We start from the raw sequence: 21,219 nt of genomic DNA, 5'->3' as shown, positions 1-21,219 counted from the left end.
ACGTAAATCCTCACTTTATCTTTAGGTTTTTGTATAACCCTGTTATATAATATAAGCCTTAACTCGTCTTAGGATTCCGAGGTTGTCGTTTGTCACGACCTAAATTCTCACATCTTTCAGGCTATTTGTGTGATAGTTTCACACGAATGTAAGCCCAAATCCTAATAAAATTGACAGGATGAAACACCTAAATATTTCTCCTCAGAAATGAAGCCAAACATTAGGATAGCTTGGGAAGTCACCAGGGTTCTCCTCTTGATCCATGACATCCCCTAGCTACAACAAAATGTTCCAAACTTGAACCAATCCTCTTTCATACCATTACGTCCGATCTCATTAAAAAGTCCTACCCTTTGAAACTCCTTGAAGATATATTTCCTGATTTTTATCGAGAATCTTCTTAGGTGACTTTGGTCATTTAAGATGTAATTAACTATAGGGGCTTGCCCTTATATGAAGCATGTCCGAACTTAGCTTAATATAAACCTTATTTAATCCTTTATATTAAATAAGGGAACTTATCGGTAAATACAAAGGTTTTGCAGAGCAAACGGATGTCATATATTCCTTAGTTTATTTAATCGAGCCTCATTCTCAAGCTTGTGTTTATCCTTCGGGATAGATATATGATTTGAGGTACAACGCTCTTTCATTTAAACTATGAAAAATATTGGGTCAGTTTGATTTTATATTTTCTAAAACTAAATATATATGTAAATTAAAATGTCCTTCCGAAGCGGGCGACGGGATTTCTATTTCGGTGACTGATAGTTTCTTATGGGCAACTTCTCCAACCAAAAATAGCGCCAACACAAACACAGCTTGAACATCCATGTTTAGATCTACGAAGATTTCTTGGATAACACAATTTGTGGTTGCTGACAAAAATCTTCCAGTCCTGGTTTAAACACCTTTCGGACTAAGTAGATTTGAATACTTTACGACCCTGGGACGACAGAGACGTATACATCTTGATCGGGTCGTTTAAAAATTATTCAATAAACTAAATTAACTAATTTAAACATGATTTCATGCTAATTGTGCTTTGTTTTGCAGGTTCATTAGACATAAAATAAATTGCGCATTAGATTTACTTTGCGTGTTATAGAGTGTGCTAACTCTGTTTTGCAGGATGACATTCTGAAGCATAACCTCGAGACAATAAAATAACAGAAACATGATAAACAAAACAAAATAAAACAAAATGACATGACATGACAAACCTAACTAAATAAAATCAAATGACACGGCATGAAAAATAAAACAAAAACCCAAACAAAAAAACAACCACACCAAAACCAAATAAAATGGCTTGAAAAAACAAAACAAAACATTTATGTGTTGCGTAAATATAAACCGTGCTAACCCTTTTATGCAAATCAAGTTTTTCATAGACTTTCATATGTATTTTAGAGTCCTTGGAAAATATGTATCAAAAATAAGGTACAGACACGGGTTTCGAGGCGCACGATGCACCAAACCACATTTAGGGGACCAAGAGCAGTTACTTGTATACCATACCTTAAGTCTTAAAATTTTCTATTGTTGTATAGTCTTAAGATCAGACAAATATATGCGGAGCCTAACCCAGCGACATCCGACCTTTTATTATTTTACTTTGCTTGATTTATAATGGTGCAGTGCGCCTAATATTTTCTCTTTCTAAGCTTATGGTTTGTCCGAGCTCATACAAAAAATGCATTTTAAGCCGATTAAGGACCCAAAAATGTCTTTTGGAAATCCTCATAATAAATAAAAATTCAAGATTAATAAAAATATTTAGGATTAAAATATCCCGACTTTAAAATAAGCAATTTACTTTCTACTTGACTTTCTTGCATGATCTTCGGGCCAGTTTTAAAATATGCTACATGACACGACAATCACCTAAATCATCTCTAATATGGCCTCCACACTTAAGTTTAACTGCAAATTATTGCATTATTTGCATGTCTCGATGAGGAGTCCCCATGCTCCTTCAATCGACTAAGATAAACATAAACTTTCTACCTAGAATGTTGTCTAGCACAACTAGGCCTTTAGAGGCTCCCCCGATCCAGCAAGGGTGTAAGTCCTTTGTGAGGTGGTTTTAGCTCTTTGGGTGGAACCCTCTCCTCTTTTCCTTTTTAGAGGCATCTCCATGATTTAATTGACAACTATGCGTCCCACCTTTTCCTATTCTACCTCTTAGAGAGTTATTGAAAATTAGAGGTTTCTTTCCTTTGGTCTTAGGGTAGTCAGGATTCACTTTAGTCCAATCTAGTTTTGGATATACGTTCTTGAGCTATCGCGCGAAGGTTTCCTAATCAAAGTTCTCCTCACTCTTTTTTAATTATTTGCCTATTTTCATTGTACATCTTTTTTTTCGAGTTCTTCTCCTATTTGAATTATTTTCATAATTTAGAAGAGAGAATTATTTGAAAAGAAAATTATATGATAAAAATAAGATAATCCAGTTTCTCCCATAGTTATACGTTCTATTGAACTTAATGTCAAAATTTTAAAAATTTTAACTTCATTTATATTTGATGCTGTTGCCAGAGTTAATGATATAAAATCCTACTTACAATCTCGCTTTTTTGGGAGCTATGAACTCATTCGTTCTTCCTCCTCCAAAGCCCCAGATCTCCCAGAGTTAATGATATAAAATCCTACTTACAATCTCGCTTTTTTGGGAGCTATGAACTCATTCGTTCTTCCTCCTCCAAAGCTATTTGACCTAAATTCAACCTCCAAAGCTCTTGCATCAGCACTGCAATGGCGGCGACGCTCCCAATTCTTTAAGTTCTTTCCCATTTTAAGGCGTAAACGTGATATAATCCATGCGACCACCGCCCTCCTCCAGCAATTTGAGCATGACGTTGTTGTCGTGGGAGCAGGGATCATCGGCCTCTCCATAGCCCGCCAGCTGCTGCTCGAATCGGAACTTTCCGTCGCCGTCGTGGACGCTGGCCTCCCTTGCTCTGGCGCAACTGGCGCCGGTGAGGCTCGATTTTTGAACTTCTTTTTTATTGGTCATTTTGTTTTTTGATTTAGGGTATTTTGTAGTGCCATTCTTTCGTCAATTTCTTTGTTGAGTTCAGGGCAAGGCTATATATGGATGGCGCACAGAACTCCTGGAAGCGACACATGGGAGCTAGCTTTGAGAAGTAAGCATTTGTGGGAGGAGTTGGCGGAGAGTGTGCGACGGAAGGGATTGGATCCGTTGCAAGTGCTTGGGTGGAAAAAAACTGGTCAGTTCTTCCATTCTTACAAAGTTCCATTTTTTTTCCCCTAAATTTAGTTTTACGATTTTTCAAAGGGGGGATTTAAGTATTTAGCGTTTATGCTTCAATTTTCACTCACATAACAGTCAATACTTCAAATAACATAAAAATAACACTCTTCTGAGTCTCTCCCTCTCCGTTATCATTTGGTCACAGTAATACATAACTTTCAAAACTCTCCTATTTACATATTTAATCAATTCACATTTTGCTCATGGCTAACATATTACATGTGTAAGTAGGAAATTATTAAACTTAACGTCATGTTGTATAAGGTAATGCGTCGCATGCACTTACCTATATTGAGTGATGGTGCGAACTTGATGATGCAAATCCTTACTTTTGGACAAAAGTTTCTCTCAATTAACTTTCTTTTATTCTATCTTTATCCCGTATCTTAACTTGGCTCACCTTTTGTATGCCTACTGGGTTAACCAAATCTCATATAAACTTTAATCCACTAAAGAGAATTTATGAACTTTACCTTTTGGTTCAATATGCATTGTAGTAAGTTTTAGCACTGGCTATGGACATTATTAAATCTAACACACATTATATTAGTTGCATTTGAAAATCTAACCCTAAGACACTCTACATTAAATCAACATTAAAGTTTAAGTTGGGTCGAGAATGGAGCTAATTATAATGGTATATTGTTGATCGTTATCCAATTGAGGAGAGCCGATCATCGTAAGGAAATTTACTCAGAGGGATTGGCCTCAGTTATCCAATTGTGGAAAAGAATGTTTATTTGGAGTTGGGTCTTTAAAGGAACCGATGCTAAGACCTTTTGTTTGGCCATGTTGCCGTTATTTGTTTTGTTTTTTATTTCCAGTTGATGAGTAGAACTAGTATTTTTTTTATGTGAGTAGAATTTAATTTAACCAAATTTTGTTTGTGGCTGTGAGATCATCATAGTTTCATGTGTAAGTAGAAAACTGTTCAGCTTATTGTCATGATAATACTTTCCATGCGCTTTCCTATAATGTGCAGTAGAGCCAACTTGATGACACAATTTTGTGTTTTTGGCCACAACTTTGTCTCAACTTTCTTTGATTGCATGCCTATCTTATCTCTTACTGTTTTTTAACACCGCTTCTCTGTCATAGGAGGCAACCTAGTTTTTTGTAAACTACAGAGAATTTATGAACCTAATGCTTGGGCTCAATAGACAGCTATAGTACATCCTTAGTACTCTTAAAAAACAACAATGACTTCAACATGCATCATATTCATTTCATTAGAAACCCTAACTATGAGTTGTTATGCATTAAATTTGTAATAGAGGTTTATGTTATGTTAGATGCGGTCATTTGAGATCCTATAAGTTTAGTCGGATAGGGTTGTCCATTAATGCTTGTTGAAAATGATTAAAATGTTGTGGTCTTTTTCAAGCTATACTGCCATCAGTTCTTGCATGTTCTATTTTCATTTGAAGAGTAGATTTGCGCTTCATGCATGCAAGTAATATTTAATTTAACATGTGTAAAGAGAAAATTATTCAACTTAATTCCGTGGGGTGCAAGGTAGTGCTTTGCATGCGTTTTATATATTCCGCTGAAGTTCCAACTTGATGATCCAAATCTATACCTTTGGCCAAATTATTGTCTCATTCAAAGTCTTCTAATTCCATCTTTGTTCTGCCTCTTAACTCCAATTGACTCGTCCTCCTTGTGACTAAGGGGTCAATCTATTTCAATATGCAATTGTAGTAAGATCTTAGTGCTCCTTATTGACAACAAGTAATTTTGCGCCATTATCATACTTATATTTGGAAATCTAACCTTGAGTTTTTTTTGCATCCAATTGATATTAGAGCTTTAGGTTGCATGAGATGTAAGGCTAATTGTATAGATAGTTTAACATATCATAAAATGGATAAAATTCTAATCATCTCGCAAATGAGTTGATAACTAAACAAAATCAAATATGTGATGTCATTGATATGGGTAAAATAAAGATCGGTAATTTGAAAACCAATTAAATCCATGTTTGAAGTGGATTCCGTACATCAAGAATGTGCCATCATGAATCTCGAGGAGATCCAACATTCCAGAAGGAAGGGAATACAACAAAGGAGAGCTCACCGAATGGAAACTAGGAGGCCCCACTGACCCAATTTTCGAACCAAGAATGAAGGCTAGCCGAGCCAGGATAAGGACAAAAAGAACGATCGAAGTCCGAGCCGATCATATTAGAGCAAGACAGATAAGCACTCGAGCTATCTACCACTTGAAAGCTGAGCGAAGACATCAACCTACCTCTCCGTGACACTAGGAATGAATCTAGTTCCTCAACACCATATACCGTCCCACGGATGCACATTAGTTTTCTCATTAGAAACCAAGAATTGACAATATAATAGAACTTTACAATCATCCCAAAAGATCCTCTTGTTTAGAAATGAGCTATCTATCGGGTTACGGTGATTCATCTTCTGCTCGATAGTCTAGTCTTGTCTGGCGGCAGGAGCTCTTCATCCAGGATCGAGGGTGGATAGTCATACTAGATCAACCGATCAACAAAAATTAGCTGATCAAGTCAGTCCTGCCGACCTAAAGTTAATTAAGTCCAGCCGACTAAGTTAAAAGGCAATTGAGCAATAGACTCGTACATGTAAAATATCTAAAATATCATGTACAATGCCCATTAAAGCCGGGGCAAAAATATAATATCATATATTGTATACTCTTCTTCATAAATAGGGAGATCATTTTATGAGTATGGGCTAATAGATTAGACATTTTACTATTTATTACTGTTCATTTCTCTCTCTCATTTTTTTATGCTCTGACCCTTGGGGTGTGATTCACGAACAAATCAGGATTCAACAAATTCCAATTACAATAATGAATGAATCATGTAAATGTTAATTCTGACAAAAAACAAAAGAATCATCTTGATAAAAAGTTCAATGTATTTAACAATGATGCTTACATAAAACATAGGAGTCAAAATTTTGCCCATTTGATGACAAACCTAGAAAAATTAAATTGAATTTTTTATATATCATGTTCTTAAGGTTGTTGGTAGTTTATTAGTTGTAAAAGATTTTTTGAATGGCAAACCATATTTTCTTGATGATAAATGAGATGTACTAAAATAAATTAGCAGTTCAAAGTAGAATTTATTTGTTGAGCATGAAGAGGCAAAGAGAAATATTAACTTGGGTTGATATAAAAGAATTTCTAAAAGAATTATTTTTTTCATCATATCTTGAACTTTTCTTCAATAAACTTAATTCATTAAAACAAGGGCCAAAATTTTACCTAAATACATGAAAAATTTTGAAGAAATGTTTTAGCATTCTGATAACATTGAAAATCTTAAAACAACATTTGTATGGTAAAGTTCTGGTTGGTGACCTGACTTCAAGAGAGAAATTTTACTTCACCACATTCCATCGCTTAAGCATGCTTTTCAATCTCTGACCAATGTTAATTGTCATGTGTTTTACATGGTTACTAAATATTCAATGAGTGTATCAATTTGTTAAAGTAAATGAGCTTAGCACCACCGGCAATAGGGAGGCTAAGGAGAAATCAACTACTTTTGCATCTTTTTCAAAGATTTTTGCAAGGAAATGATTAAGTGCATTAAACTGCTGATTTTGTTTGTGAGTTTGTGTGTAGGAACTTGCATAATCATATGGAGAAATACAAAAATGAAATCAATGATTCTAATGATGTTCATGACTTTTATGAAAGAAATTATGATTCTAAGGATGCTTAATTGATAGTTATTTGAATATCATGTGTTGCATCATAGCTACTTCTAAAGCTAAATTTAATTCGAATATATTTGAATTTTTTTCAAACCTATTTCAAGCATAGGCAGAACATTTGCATCCTTATAATTGATGGTTAAATATGTCCTAATCTGAATGAATTTGAAACCTAAACCATATACATGATGTTGTAAGGCAATTTGGATGGATAAAACTTCAATATATATAGGCCTAACATAAATTTAAAAAAAAACAAAAATTTCAGTCGAAAGAATAAATAGGCCATCAAAGGCAATTTAACTCTTTTATGGCCTTGTTTGACTCTTAATTATTGGAATATAATAAATTGGCCAAAGTATTAAGCTGATGAGCCCCAAATGAAAGCCAAAATATTTTACTTGTGAGGATTTTTATGGTACTTCATATACCCTTTCCTTACAACTTTACCATTTTGTTCTCTGTCATATTCTGGCAAACATTTGTCTAACTTGACCATTAGTTAGTAGGCATTGCCTAATAATTAATAATATAGGGAAATAATTTGCTATTCACTCCCTTGAAGAATCCTTGCACGTTCCCATCATATTTTGATACTTTTACTATATTTTTTGCTTATTCTAGTATTTTTATAATAAGGAATCTATAGTGGACACTTGCTTTTGAGAGCATGGTAGCGAAACTCATCACTTAGGTTCTATTTGTGGCGGCTGCAGCTTTTTAAAAAGTTGATTGTAATATTATGGTGGAGAAAATGACTTCTTAGAAAGCTGCGGTGGGAATTGTAAATATATATCCTTTTTAAAAAAATCAAGCAACAACTTTCTTATAGCCACCGCACTTTAACAGATCTTGTTGGAAAAAAAAAAAAGCTTTCCATCACAAAAATTTCCATAAAACAGCATCCCAAACAAAATTGTGGTGGTGCTCTAAAATGCAAAACATTCAGAAAGTGGTCCCAAATAGACCCTTAACCTTCATAGGGCCATGAAATGTTTAATGTTCTAGAACTTGTTAGGTGTACCCTTTTGATCTCCCTTTTCATGATTCTTTCTTATCTAGTAGTTGAAACTTTATAGGTTCTTCATCTTTTGTCTTCTTTGAATTTTGGGAGTTTTTCATTAACTCACGGCCTTATTCAAGACCTGTGTGAAAACAGTAGAAACCAGGTAAACAATTGACATCATTAGTAACTTCAAAGTTTGTTGAAAATAAATAAAATGATAAAAGTTATGGTTAATGTAGAGCTCAATACAAAGCATTCATGACTGTGATAACTAATGAGCGTATCCCAACTGTCATTCGCTCAACTTTTCATTATGTTCTTTTTTTCTCTTTAACACATTGGCACTATAATGCTGTTAAAGTATTATTGGTTGTAAAGCCTTCTTTGTTAATCATTTAATTTATGAGTTCATGAATTCATTGCCTTATCCCATCTCTTTGGTGCTCATCATCATTAGCATTCCTAAAATAGCATGTTGTTTACTATCTTTGTTGTTAGATTGTACCCTTGTTCAAATAAAGTCATATTGATTTCTTATTACGCTTTTAAGAATTAACTACTCATGTTTTTGTTTGTGTTAGAGATGAGAATGTTGTTCTGCATTTGCCATTAACAGGAAGCTTGTTAATTGGTAGAACTTCCAAAGAACGAGCCATCTTGGAGGAAAGAGTCATGCTTCTTTCTCATACTGGGCTCAGAGCAGAATTCTTGTCTGCAAATTCTTTGCTTTCTAGGGAGCCTGCACTTGAAGTTGGAAAAGAAGGTTGTGCTGCATTTTTTCTAGATGATTGTCAGATAGATGCCTTTAAAACTGTTAGTTTCATTGAAAAGGTACCCTGAAATAATTTTCGGTACCTTGTTAAATTCAATTTGCTAATTATTATTGGTGCAGTTAATTAGGTCCTTCTGATGCAAACGGACTATTGTGCTAGGGTAATAAATGCTTTGCCTCTGGAGGAAGATACGCTGAGTTCTACAATGACCCTGCATTATGCTTAGTCAGGTCTCTATCGTTGTGCCCTTTCATCATGAAGTTGACTTTATTAAATGTATTATTGCCTTGAATTGCTAGTTCCATAACAAGTCAACTTATTTGACTATCTAACACCATGCAGATCAGAAATAAATACAGTACATGATGCTATTCGTACTTCTAAGAACATCCTGCATTTTAAGAAGGCTCTTGTTATTGCGGCTGGTGCTTGGAGCGGGTGTTTGATGCAAAGCCTTTTTGTTGGGACTGGCATTGTCCCAGTACCTGTGAAGCCCAGAAAGGTTTTCTTAGAAATCATCCTATGCACCTTTTATTTCATTGAAAAGCTTAGCTTTTACATTTACACCATTCTAATCTAATTTTGCTGCAGATTGTCATTGGTTGTTGTGGATGCAATTAATCTTCTCATGAGTAGTGACATCACTCGTGCACATAATGCTCATACTTAAGAGCTGTCAGTGAATAGCTTGTGTTCAATATTTTTGTTAAGCAAATGAGCCAAACACACCAATTTTTTGAGCTTGATTTATAAACGAGTTGAACATGATTAAACTTTTGTTCGACTCATTTTAGCTCAAATTATTTAAATAATAAATAAATAATACTTAAAGTTAAAATAGGTGTATCTTTCATATGATAACAAAAATTCAGTTTGTATAAATATAAAAAACAAAACTTAGTTGGTAGATATGTAAATACATAAGAATTCGGTAAGAATTGGGTGGTATGTATGTAAATGCCCCATGCCCCTAGAAGTTTTCCAAATCATGCTTCTCCTATGTGTTTTCTTTAGTCATGTAACTACATAATAATTGGGTTGTGTTTATGTAAATGCCCATAGAATTTTTACCGAAATCCCGACCTGTTTGCCTTGTAGTGTCACCCCATGTGCTTTCTGCATTTAGTCCCACAATCGAAACCACAATCAGGAAGAAATTATTAATCAACGATGTTTAAATATAAAAATAAAGCACACTTAGTTGAGAACTTATTGTTGCACTCGGCTATTCTGGAAATGTTTAAAATATTTTTTTTGAAATTGAATATTTTTATTTTTGATTTATTAAATTTCAATAAATTATTATTCCATAATTTATTTCGAGCCGAATACAAGTTGAAACAAACACATGATATCGAATCGAGCCACACACAAACACGTTATTCACGAGCCATTTCAAACACGAGCTTATTTCGAACCAAAAAAAATTCGAACGAGCCGAACACAAACATATATTGGGCTCACTCAAGTTTGGCTTGTTTACACCCAAGTAATACTCTATTTTCTTATCATTTTTGTGTCTATCCAACACTATTAAAAACATCCTTGCCACTTTTTTCTTATGCGTATTATGCAAAATATTAACTTTTTTTTGTGGTTAGTTTTCCACCAAATGAGACTTTACTAAGATTAAAAAGCTTTTGGTTTTTTTTATGTTCTGTCTTTAGCACTAAGGATCATTATTCCGAAACTTTCTCTGTTGGCTGCAGCTTCCTTGACCGAGATAGTTAATTATTTTTATTAGAAGTTATATTAGGAAATAATTTACTCTTATTAGAAGTTATAAGGATTATATTTATTTCATTTGATTGGATTTATTTCCTTTCTTATTTTAGATTTATTTTATTGAATTAGACTAATTTTCTTTCCTAATTTATGCTTTCCTATTTCATATTATTTTGAGGATTGCATTTATCTTCTTTCTTATTTTATGTTGTTTCCTTTATCCAAATAATCATTAGGAGTTGATTAATTGAAGATATATGTATTATATCTTTCCTTTCATGTTACTTCATTTTTTTTGTCTTTCCTAATATAGGATTCATGTTAGAGTATTTATACCCTTTTTTCATATAAATAATATAATTTCGTTGAATTCTGAAAATCAACATGATAGAGTCTTTTGCTGCCGGAAACTTTCTATTCCCTACAACCGTCGTTCTTTGTCGTGCTGCAGACCCTCCCTCTGTCTCTTCTTTTCAGTTTTTCCACCAGAAACTTTCTCTCCATGTAGGCCCCTCTGCTGAAATTTCCTCCCGTAGTCTTTCCCGCTGCCAGAATTCCCTCTTGTAGGCCATAGACTTCGAGAACTTCCTCTTCCTACAGGCCCTTATTGTTGGAACTCCTTCCTGTGGGAATTAACCGTTGGAACCTCCTGCAGGCCTTCTACTGTTGTTTTTTCCAGCCGCCGACCACTTCTTTACGCTGGAAACTCCTGTCCCTGCAAGTTTCAGCCGCTGGATTCACTGATGGCTCTCCCATTGCTGGCTGGAAAGTCTTGCTGCTGAGTTTTTCATGCTGGCTTCTACCGTTGAACCTTCCTGCAGGCTACTACAGGCTTCCCTGTTGTTTCTCAGCAGGTTTCTGTAGTTTTTGTCGTTTCCATGTAGCCTTTACTTCAATCGCCGAAGCATAAATGATTCAATCATCATCACCGTGGCTCTTCTTCTCATTCGCGGCCGCGGTGAACCCAACTACAGTCTCTCATCATCGAATTGCGATCATTATAGATCTGAACGAAGAAGCGCGTACACTGTGAATTGGGTTGTCCATAACTACCTTCGACCCGATGATGTCGTCATCCTCCTTCATGTTCACTCCACTTCTGTTATCTATGGTGCTAATTGGGGATCAATAGACCTCTCCGTTTTGGAGGCCGTGGCTACCACTAAAGAAGTTGGCTTTGAGCACTCGCAACAGGAACTTGAGGAAGATTTCAATGCCTTCACTATCACTAAAGAACATCATCTCACCCAGCCGCTTGTTGAGTCTCATGTCGCCTTTAAGATCCACATTGTAAAGGATCGTGACATAAGGAAAGGCTCTGCCTCGAGGTAGAGAGGCTTGGGCTCGGTGCTGATATTATGGGCAGCAAGGGATTTGGGGCATCTAAGAGGAGCGATAGAGGGAGGCTTGATAGTGTCAGCGATTATTATGTTCACCACTGTGTGTATCTTGTGGCGGTAGTGTGGTACCCTAACGAAGCTGCAGGGGCCTGACTGAAGATGCTATCACTTCGAACACTATAACTGCTACTGTGATTAACAAGGCTTCGATGATTTTTCCTTCAAGAGGCCCATTCTCCGAAGCTTTTTTCCTATACCAACCCAACCTCCAGAGCTTTTGCCTGCTGCTGGCCATCTTTTTGAGTTTTTTCTTGCAGCAAACCATCCTCTAGAGTTTTTTTCTACAACAGACTCTTCTGAGTTTTTTCCTGCACCAGGCTCTCCTCCTTAGCTTTCCCCTACAGCAAGCTCTCCTCGGAGCTTTTCCTTGCAGCAAGCCCTCCTCTGGAGTTTTTCCCTAAGGCAATCCCTACAACATGCCTTTCTCTGAAAATTTTTTTTGTATCAAGCCCTCCTCCGGAACTTTTTCCTACAACAAGCTCCTTTTTGTTCCTTTTTTACCTTTGGGTCATACCCTGCAGCTTTTACCCTGCAGCTTTCCCTGTAGATGCAGCTTTCCCTGTAGATTTTTTTTTTTTTCTGCAAGTCATACCCTGCAGCTTTTCCTACAAGTATTCTTCTTTTTCTACCTGCAAATCATACCCTGCAATTTTTTCTTCAGGTGTTCTTCTTTTCCGACAGGCCATACCCTGCAGCATTTCCTATAGGTGCTCTATCTTGCAGGTGTTCTTTCTTTTCATGCAAGTCATACCCTGCAATATTCTCTGTAGGTCTTCTTTCTTTTTACTCGTAGGTCATGCCTTGCAGCTTTCCTTGCAGGTGTTCTTTTTTTTCTGTGGGCCATACCCTGCAGCTTTTCCTGCAGGTGTTCTTTTTCTTTTGCAAACCATAGCCTGCAGCATTCTCTGTAGGTGCTCTTCCTTTTTACCTGCAGGCCATACCTAGCAACTTTTCATGCATGTGTTCTTCCTTTTCCATGCAGTCGTACCCGACAGCTTTCCGTCTAGATTGTCTACTTTCCCGAAAACTTTCCTACAACATTATTTGTAGAAGTCTTCTGCCTACTTACACGCACTTCAGAAGCTACAATCAAAGACAACCGCATTCAACTAGAAGTCAATTTTTTATGCAGGTTGCCTACTTCTTTGGAAATTTCTCTTGAGCGTTACCTGTGAGAGTCTTTTACTTACCTACAGACACTGTAGAAACTACAGTCAAAGATACCCACGGTCAACTAAAATTATCCCTAAATGTTCTTGGGGTTGATTACCAAGTACGAAATGCATACTTCAAGTTTTACCTCACAAAAAATTTTTACTCGCCCATTATTTGATATTTTCAAATCTAGTTGAACATGGTTGTCATATATATTTCAACTTAAGGGAAAGTGTTAGAAGTTATATTAGAAAATAATTTAATCATGTTAGAAAATATTTAATCGTGTTAGAAAATAATTTAATCGTGTTAGAAGTTATGAATATTAGATTTATTTCCTTGTATTCAAAATATTTTCTTTTCTATTTTAAATTTATTTTCTTGGATTAGATTAATTTTCTTTTTTATTTTATGCTTTATTATTTTATGTTGTTATGAGGATTGGATTTATTTCCTTTCTTATTTTATATTGTTTCATTTATCTCCAAGTAATTATTAGAAATTGCTTAATTTAAGATTAAGTTGTTATATCTTTCTTTCTTGTTATTTTATTTTTCTTATTTTTTTTATTCTAGAATTCATGTAAGGATATTTATATCCCCTTTTTCATATCAAAGATATAATTCTGTTGAATTCTGAAAATCAACGGTTTTCAATTCTAGCCAAATCAATATTTGTTTGTTTTCAATTCTGGGAAATTCCATATCTTGTTTTCAACTGTTATTACTTTACCCTCAGTGCTTCTAATGAAAATCTATTCAGGCTATTAGGCAAAAGCAACACTTTTAAGTATACCCTTGTTGACCTCATTTTGAGGTCATTACTCTTTTTCTTAGGATCGTAAGATCTAGCTCTAGAGGTTCCTATTGACTATCTTAGAAAACTAGTATTTGAATTCATCTCCTTAGAAATTCCAGTCATTTCTTATTTCTCTTGTGATGTCTCGCATTGATGATCTCAAAATCATTGTCGTATGGTCGAGTGGTTAAGGATTATCATGTGGAAACTCAAGGAGAAGTTCCCAATAGGATCTCAAGCCCTAAGAAAACCTCTTCAAGACTTTATCAGCACTTATAAAATGCACAAAATCCACTAAGTTGCGCAAAATCAGACTAGAATTGAGCTTAAACAGGGTGAAAATGCGAACTTCTCCGGACGACTTCCGATGATGAAATGGACTGCGTTAACGCATTCGAGACATTAATTTTAGCTAGGAAAGATACCCATATTGACATAATTCCGCACACGAGCAAATTGCACGCAAATCGATGAATTCGTCAAAACGACCTCCGATGACGAAATGAACTACGCCAACGCGTCTGGAATGTCAGAATCTCCTAAAAAGGACATCCATTTTGTTATGCTGTGACGCATGAATAAAAATGTACAAATCAAATATTATTTTGGAAATATTAAATATATTTATATTTATATTATTAATTATAATAACATTTATAATTTTAAACCCTATTTATCCCTTTACCCGCATACTTAGCTCCCCACTCGATCCCGTGGCTCGAGCAGCCCCTCAGCTCGTCCCTGTGCATGCAGCCGTGGGAGCCCGGCTGACCAACCCTTCTTCTCGAGGCTTTACCTTCTCCTCCTTTATGCTGACGATTCCTCCTTTATGCTGACGATTCCTTCTTCTCGGCTGACCACCCAGCTTTTGGTAGGTGGTTGTCTCCCTCTCATTTTTGCATATAAAAAGGCTTCTTAGGTTACTTTTCTAGGTTGTTGAAAATTTTCTGAGAGAAAAAAAGACTGAGGTTTTGCTAGTTGCTGTTTGAGGCTTTTAGGAGAAGAAGGCTCTGCCGAAGTTCCTTCTTGGATAGGTCCTTGTGTGCTGGGTGTTTGGAAGCTTGGTGTTCTTTTTTCTGTTGTTTTCTTTTAGGAAATCTCGAGCAAGGTACTTCTTCCTTCTCTTCTTTGTTCTATTACCCTGCTCGACACATATTGCAGATGTTAAAATAGGGAGTGCATACATGAGACTTTGTTTTGTCTTAACTGGTATTCCGTAATTGCATTGATATCAAGTATTGGGTCTTTAATACTTTTATTAGATCTGATTTAGAAGTTCTATGCTGATTAGTTGAAATAGCAGTTTAGGGAAAGCATGTTTTGATCCATTGTCATATGCAAATCTTCTTCTTATGCTTCTATCATTTTTATACCTATATGTTGAAAGCTGTACCCTTCTTTCTTTTCTCCTTGCTGAATCAATTTATTGTTAAAGGAAAAGTAATTTTAGGGGAAAGGATTGCTTGCGTTTCTTTTCTGCTCGAAATATTTGGGTAACCACAGTTATAAACTCTGAAATGATATTTGCTCATCTAGAATTCATACTGAAAATGAAATATTGATGTTTTTTATTATTGTTATTCCTGTCCAAATAAATGCTGGAAAATTTTCTCTGTTTTGCCCCTCTGTTGGGCTCGGGTTTACCTGTTATGTTTATTTATTTTGCTCCTTTGATTGGGCTCGGGTGTACTTGTTATGGATATTTCTGTTACCCCTCCTGCTGGGCCCGGTTTATCTGTCATGCTTTTTTTTTTGTTTCCCTTTCCTGTTGGGCTCGGTTTGCCTGAGCTGTTATTCGGTAATGCTGAAATTCTGCTCTATTTGGCTTGGAATGGTGTTTTTGCTGGGTTCGATTTAACTCTTATGTTGGGTTCGTTTTTGGCCTGAGATCAGGCTCGGTTTCACCTGGAATTTGGCTTGGTTAGGTTCTTTTTCTGGGTTGGGTTTTACTTGGAATATTGTTCTATATTTGGCCCCCCTCTGTTAGGCTCGTTTTGGTTAAGATGTGGCTATGTTTTTGCCTTTTTGTTGCCCTTGGTTTTAGCTCCCCTTGGCTGCCCCTATTCGAATACATGTGGAGATCTATTCCAAATAATTTAAAAAATTGGTTTGGGGTTTAGTTTTGGCTCGTTGTAGCTGCTGCCCCTACCCGTGAGTTTGAGATGTGGGCTGTCATTTTGTTGTCCCTACCCTGGAGCTTAAATGGTGGTGGTCTTCTTCTTGCTGCCTTGGCCGTGAACCTTGTCTTGTGATTTCTATATGTGTTAAGTTGGGCTGGTGGCTGTCCCTTTTTGTTGCCCATGGCCGTGAGCATTTATATGATTTTATTTGTATTATTTCATGCTTATATGACATGGAAATCTTGTGGTTGAAATTGAAATTAGACGGCTTTATTGTTTGCAAGATTTTAGGAATTTTAAAGAATGTCGTTTGTGGATTACTTCCCTTATTCGATTTATGAAATTTGAAAGACTTTAAAATATTATTTTTGGAAAACTAATAAGATTGCCGTTTGGAAAGAATTTGAAAACTCATAAAATTGTCGTAGGTTCGACATTAAAATTTGGATAACATAAATGTCACATTTGAGTTTAGGCTTGGGTGTGTGAGTATATAGGTGGCGGTGGAGCCGCTGCATACAATTGACACATTGATTCGGGCCCGTTTTGACCTGTTCGAAACAAGATTTGGAAGGGATACCCTTCTTGGGTTGATCCATTTATAAGATTTGAGAAAATAATATCCTTCTTGGATTGATTCAAGGATCTTGGGTCTTCCTTTCGTTACAAGTTTTGAGGGTTGATTCACCCTTCATCTTCTCGATCTTTTGGGTGGATCAATTTCTCCCCTCTCATCGTCATTTTTATTTTTTCTTTCTTGCTTGTTGGTTCAGTTTTCGGTGCTTAGTTTTCGGTGCTTATGGTTCAGTTTTCGGTGCTTATGTCTGACACATAAGTGCTCATATATAGCTTTTTGCTATATATGAAACCATCAAACATTGTTGCAAGTATGTTAGTTTTGTTTTTGGGGCTTAGGGCGATAATGACAAAGACATGCCGGTGGTAGAGCAGAATGATATTTCATCCTACGACATCAGGACCCAATCCTGGGACCCGATAAACTGTAAGATGATAGTATCATTCACCAACACAAGTCTAGCGGGGGACCTGTACCTTCTTAGGTTGTTGGCAATTGTTGGAACCCCGCCGCCCGACGGCGTGATCGACTCGTGAACAATCATAACTTTTCAAAACTGATAAGAACAGAACATGATAAGAATAAATATAATATTTTTTTAAAAATATTTTTACTACAAAATTGATACAACCTTCTTTTGTATGCCTGAAATCCATGTGCATGCTAAAATATAGATTTTAAATATATTTTAACTTGATTGTCTACTTGTTGATTATCAATACCGAGCTAAGGAATACCCTCTTAAGTTATGTTTAGTAGGACTCTCTTCTAGTTGAGTGGCGGGTTCTATATATCCGGGTGACCGATAGTAGCCTTCGACGTCTTTCGAGTACAGATATATAATATCTAAGTTTAGCCCTGACCTAAGTGCTTGCGGTTTTCTTTCTTCGGATTTTTTCGTGGGATTTTATTCTAACTTTTGGTAAAGCACTCGTGGTCTTTTTCCGGGATCCTCCCGTGTTCTCAGTAACTTTCCTTGAGTTACCATTTGTTGTTTTTTTTGCTTCGAGATTTCCATCATAAGTCATTTGCCGATTTTCTCGAGTTTTCTTTTGTCATGGGTCATTTGCCGCTCTTTCTTGAGTTTTCTAGATGGTATTTCTTTTGTTGATACAATGCATGCTAGTTCACTTCTTAAATTTTGTCATTATACTTGTATCTGCTACTGTTTCTCTTACACACTACACCTTAGAGTAAGAGGCCAGTAGTTGGTTTCATAGGAGGTACCCGACAGGAGATCGTTGACTAAACAATTGCATGTACCTTTAAAATTAACATTAAATCCGAAGGTGCTACGATAGGGAGTTTGGAGCGAACACCGTGAGCAACATGACGAGGACACACAGAAAAGCAAATTTGAGATGGATCTGCAACATCAAAACAAGTTCACGTCAACTAAACATTTTCTTTAGTTTAAATAACAAGTTATAGGATTTTGAGGTGGTTTGCTTAGCGCGACATAAATCCTCACCTTATCTTTAGGCTTTTGCACAACCCTGTTGTGCAATTATAAGTTCTAACACTTTTAGGATTCCGAGGTTACCGTACGGTATGTTGTAAATCCTTCTATCTTTTTAGGTCATTTGCACGATCAGATATCGTGCGAATGTAAGTCCTTAATTCTAAAGTAAATTGCAGGATTAAACATTAAATAACATCATTTCAAAGACATAAAGTCAACCAATAGAATAGTTGGGAGGTCACCGGGGTTCTCCCTGGATCTGTGATATCCTCACTCTTCGCTCCTTTGGATTTCTTAAAATAATTGTTCCTATTTGAGCCACTCCCGTTTGATTTTCCCGTGTCCAATCTTGGAAAGCTAAACTTTGAAATCTTGAAGGTAAAACCACTGATCTTAATCTAGAGTCTTCTTAAGTAACTCCGGTCATTTAAGATGTAATTAAGTATAGGTGTTTGCCTCTATAGAAAACTTGGAACCCAGGTAAAATAAACTTTATCTTATCTTTATATTAGGTAGGGGAACTTGTCGGTCATACATAAAAGGTTTTGCAGACCAAACGGATGTCACAAACTTCTTAGTTTAGGTGGTTGAGTCTACTGTTAAGGTATGCTTATCCTTCGGGATAGTATATTAGTTGTGGTATCGCACTCAACCGTTTAAACTATTTAATATGTGAAACTCGTTTGGTCTCATCTATTTTTAAAATTAAAATATTACTTTCAAAAATCATATTTATATTAAAACTATTTTTATATTTACAAAAATCATTCATTTCTTTTTCAAAAATAACGGCAGACAACCCTCTCCTTTTTATTCATTCTCATTTCCCCCTCACTTTGAGATCACATTTTTTGCAAATACTAATCAATAAAATTCTTGTTCCGTCTTTTCTAATCTACAGGGCCACCTTATTGTTTCTGACAATTTCAATGGCATTCAGCTAAACCATGGCCTAATGGAGGTTGGTTACATCATTCATCAATCTGCCAGTTCTCAACCAGTTGAGAATACGCGGCACTTGTCCTCTGTATCAATGACTGCCACCATTGATATGAATGGAAATCTTGTTTTGGGTAAATTTATGACAGGCTTGTTTTTTAGCACATCATATTGCATTATCTGCCTCTTGCATCATAATATATTAGAGCTGTCATCTAGTTCCTTTACTGTGAACTTTCTTACTTTATTCCTTTCATGATCTGATTCTTCTGGTTACTTTGCAGTCTAGAATTTACGTCTATTTCAGCTCTTAGAACATTTTTATGGCCTTTTTTACTTACTGCTGTGAGATTTATTGCATTAATAACGTTCATACTTAATTGCTTAATTTTTATTTATTTTTCTTTTCTAGGAAGCAGCCGCGAATTCTCTGGATTCAGCAAAGAAGTAGATAAACAAATAGTCAAGAGTATTTTAGAGCGTGCTTCCGAATTTCTTCCTGCTTTAAACGATCTGCTTCTCCAGCTAAATGAGAACGGAAAGATAAAAGTGGGCTTTCGGCCCTATAGTGAGCATCTTTGTCTCGTCATTCTTTTTGACACTAAAATGAATTGCTTTTTCTAAAGCATATGATGGGAAAACATTTTAGGCTAAGTTGTGAATCCTTTTATTTCAGTGCCTGATGGTAAACCAGTGATAGGTCCTGTTTTGAGACTTCCAAAAGTTTTTCTAGCTACTGGACATGAAGGAAGTGGGCTGTCATTGGTATGTTTACTTCTAACATTGTCGCAAATACTTCCATCTTAAATGTATTTTGCCATCCAACTGATGTTATTACATTTAAAAGTAGGAAGATGTACATGTATTTACGTATCTAACTCTTAAACTTCAATTTTTACATACATACCAACTTTGCTATGTATGAAAAGACGTATTTCACTTTTTATTTTGATGTGATATAAGAGATTTGGCTCGTATAATTGTATAAAGTAAAGTTGTTAGATATGTAAATATTGGAATTAGTTGGCATGTTTCTGAATGCCCCTTAAAAATATTATCATATCAATATTATCATAAGTATTTATTATAAATATTTACAATATTAATTTATGATTTGTCCTTATTATTGAGGATATATTTTTTTAATTTTCTCTTGCTTAAATATAGAGACACACTTGCGTCAACATATTTTTGTATTCAGTAAAAAAACCACCATAATTCTAGCTTTTATAGTGCACTCACCTCTCCACTTTTTAAAGTTATGTAGTTTTTCAACTGAAAGCATCATGATTAATTTCTTGCCATGTATATCTGTCACCCTTAGAAGCCTTAAATATAAAAACCAATTTCTGTTTCAAATATTAACGAATCCATGAAATGTTGATTCAACCTTTTTAATCCTTAATGATCATTCACTTTCTTCAAGATTGAGATAGTTAATTCGAGCGCAAATGTACTAAAACAACTTAGCTTTCTCTACACAATTTGATTTGTTCATGTGTTCTGTTATATCCATGACAACCACCAATTGAATTGAAAAGAAACATTTCCAGAATACATCTTTTCAACTCTTTGTCATTACCTGCACTCGCGGAACCGGAACTTAAGGCGAAGAGTGGTAAAATTAAAAATTAAGGGATGACAAGTAGAGCTGTCAAAACGGCTTGTTGTTTGCGAACAGTTCGTGTTCTGCTCGTTCGCTACGTTAACGAGTCGAACATGAAAAAAGATTTGTTCATTCGTGTTCGACTCATTTTGGCTCGAAATACTACTCATCAACTATATATATATATATATTAAAAACAATAGAATCTTACCGAGCACAAGACTTAAAAAGCACACCGGACGGACGTTTCTATATTACAATGAAAGGACTCGAAGGAAATTTGCTCCACAACAAAGAAAACAAAGCCCTTATTTATAATAGCGGGCGAACTCCAAACTTAATACAATATAATTAAACAAATATCACATCCACGGATGTGACATAAAGCGAAAAATTATTTCAAAATACTATTACACAAATCAGAATTATTGCAATCACTATTCCACCAACCGATATTATTTCATCCACCGTCATTATTACCCTTAATTTCTTCTGAAGTGACCTCAGTGGAGGTCTACTATAATATTCTGTCATTAATTTGAGTTGAGGTGGGTCATTATTCGCTCCCAATTTTCTTCGTCATCTGACCCTTGATTAGAGACTAACATGTCATCTTCTGAAAATAATTCTTTCATCTGTTTCTGATAAAGTTATTGTATTTTTGTTTA

At 35.5% G+C, this 21,219-nt stretch overlaps 2 protein-coding genes across 4 annotated transcripts; both read left to right on the top strand.

Annotated features, from left to right (window-relative positions):
• The first annotated feature begins 2,574 nt into the window (after positions 1 to 2,574).
• LOC110038241 (hydrogen cyanide synthase subunit HcnC) lies at positions 2,575 to 19,767 on the top strand. Of its 3 annotated transcripts, none has more exons than XM_020743010.1 (9): positions 2,575 to 2,629; positions 2,710 to 2,981; positions 3,084 to 3,233; positions 8,613 to 8,809; positions 8,929 to 8,999; positions 9,112 to 9,271; positions 18,908 to 19,079; positions 19,358 to 19,513; positions 19,622 to 19,767. In XM_020743010.1, the coding sequence occupies exons 1-9, from the start codon at positions 2,589 to 2,591 to the stop codon at positions 19,750 to 19,752; spliced, it is 1,350 nt and encodes a 449-aa protein (XP_020598669.1). In that variant the 5' UTR covers positions 2,575 to 2,588; the 3' UTR covers positions 19,753 to 19,767. The 3 variants fall into 3 exon arrangements, with proteins under 3 accessions (XP_020598669.1, XP_020598671.1, XP_020598668.1); XM_020743012.1 differs by having other exon boundaries at positions 8,613 to 8,827; positions 18,947 to 19,079; XM_020743009.1 differs by having other exon boundaries at positions 8,613 to 8,827.
• On the top strand, positions 11,291 to 12,338 carry LOC110038242 (universal stress protein PHOS32-like). Its single transcript, XM_020743013.1, is given in 3 exon segments — positions 11,291 to 11,510; positions 11,513 to 11,797; positions 11,800 to 12,338. Coding segments are annotated over 3 exon segments (579 nt in total). The 5' UTR covers positions 11,291 to 11,404; the 3' UTR covers positions 11,988 to 12,338.
• Positions 19,768 to 21,219: the final 1,452 nt, after the last annotated feature.

Source organism: Phalaenopsis equestris, unplaced genomic scaffold, assembly GCF_001263595.1.
Source record: "Phalaenopsis equestris unplaced genomic scaffold, ASM126359v1 Scaffold232296, whole genome shotgun sequence".
In the NCBI taxonomy this organism is placed as follows: Eukaryota; Viridiplantae; Streptophyta; class Magnoliopsida; order Asparagales; family Orchidaceae; genus Phalaenopsis; species Phalaenopsis equestris.
The sequence above is the reverse complement of the archived record's forward strand: the minus strand, read 5'-3'. Positions and strand labels throughout refer to the sequence as shown.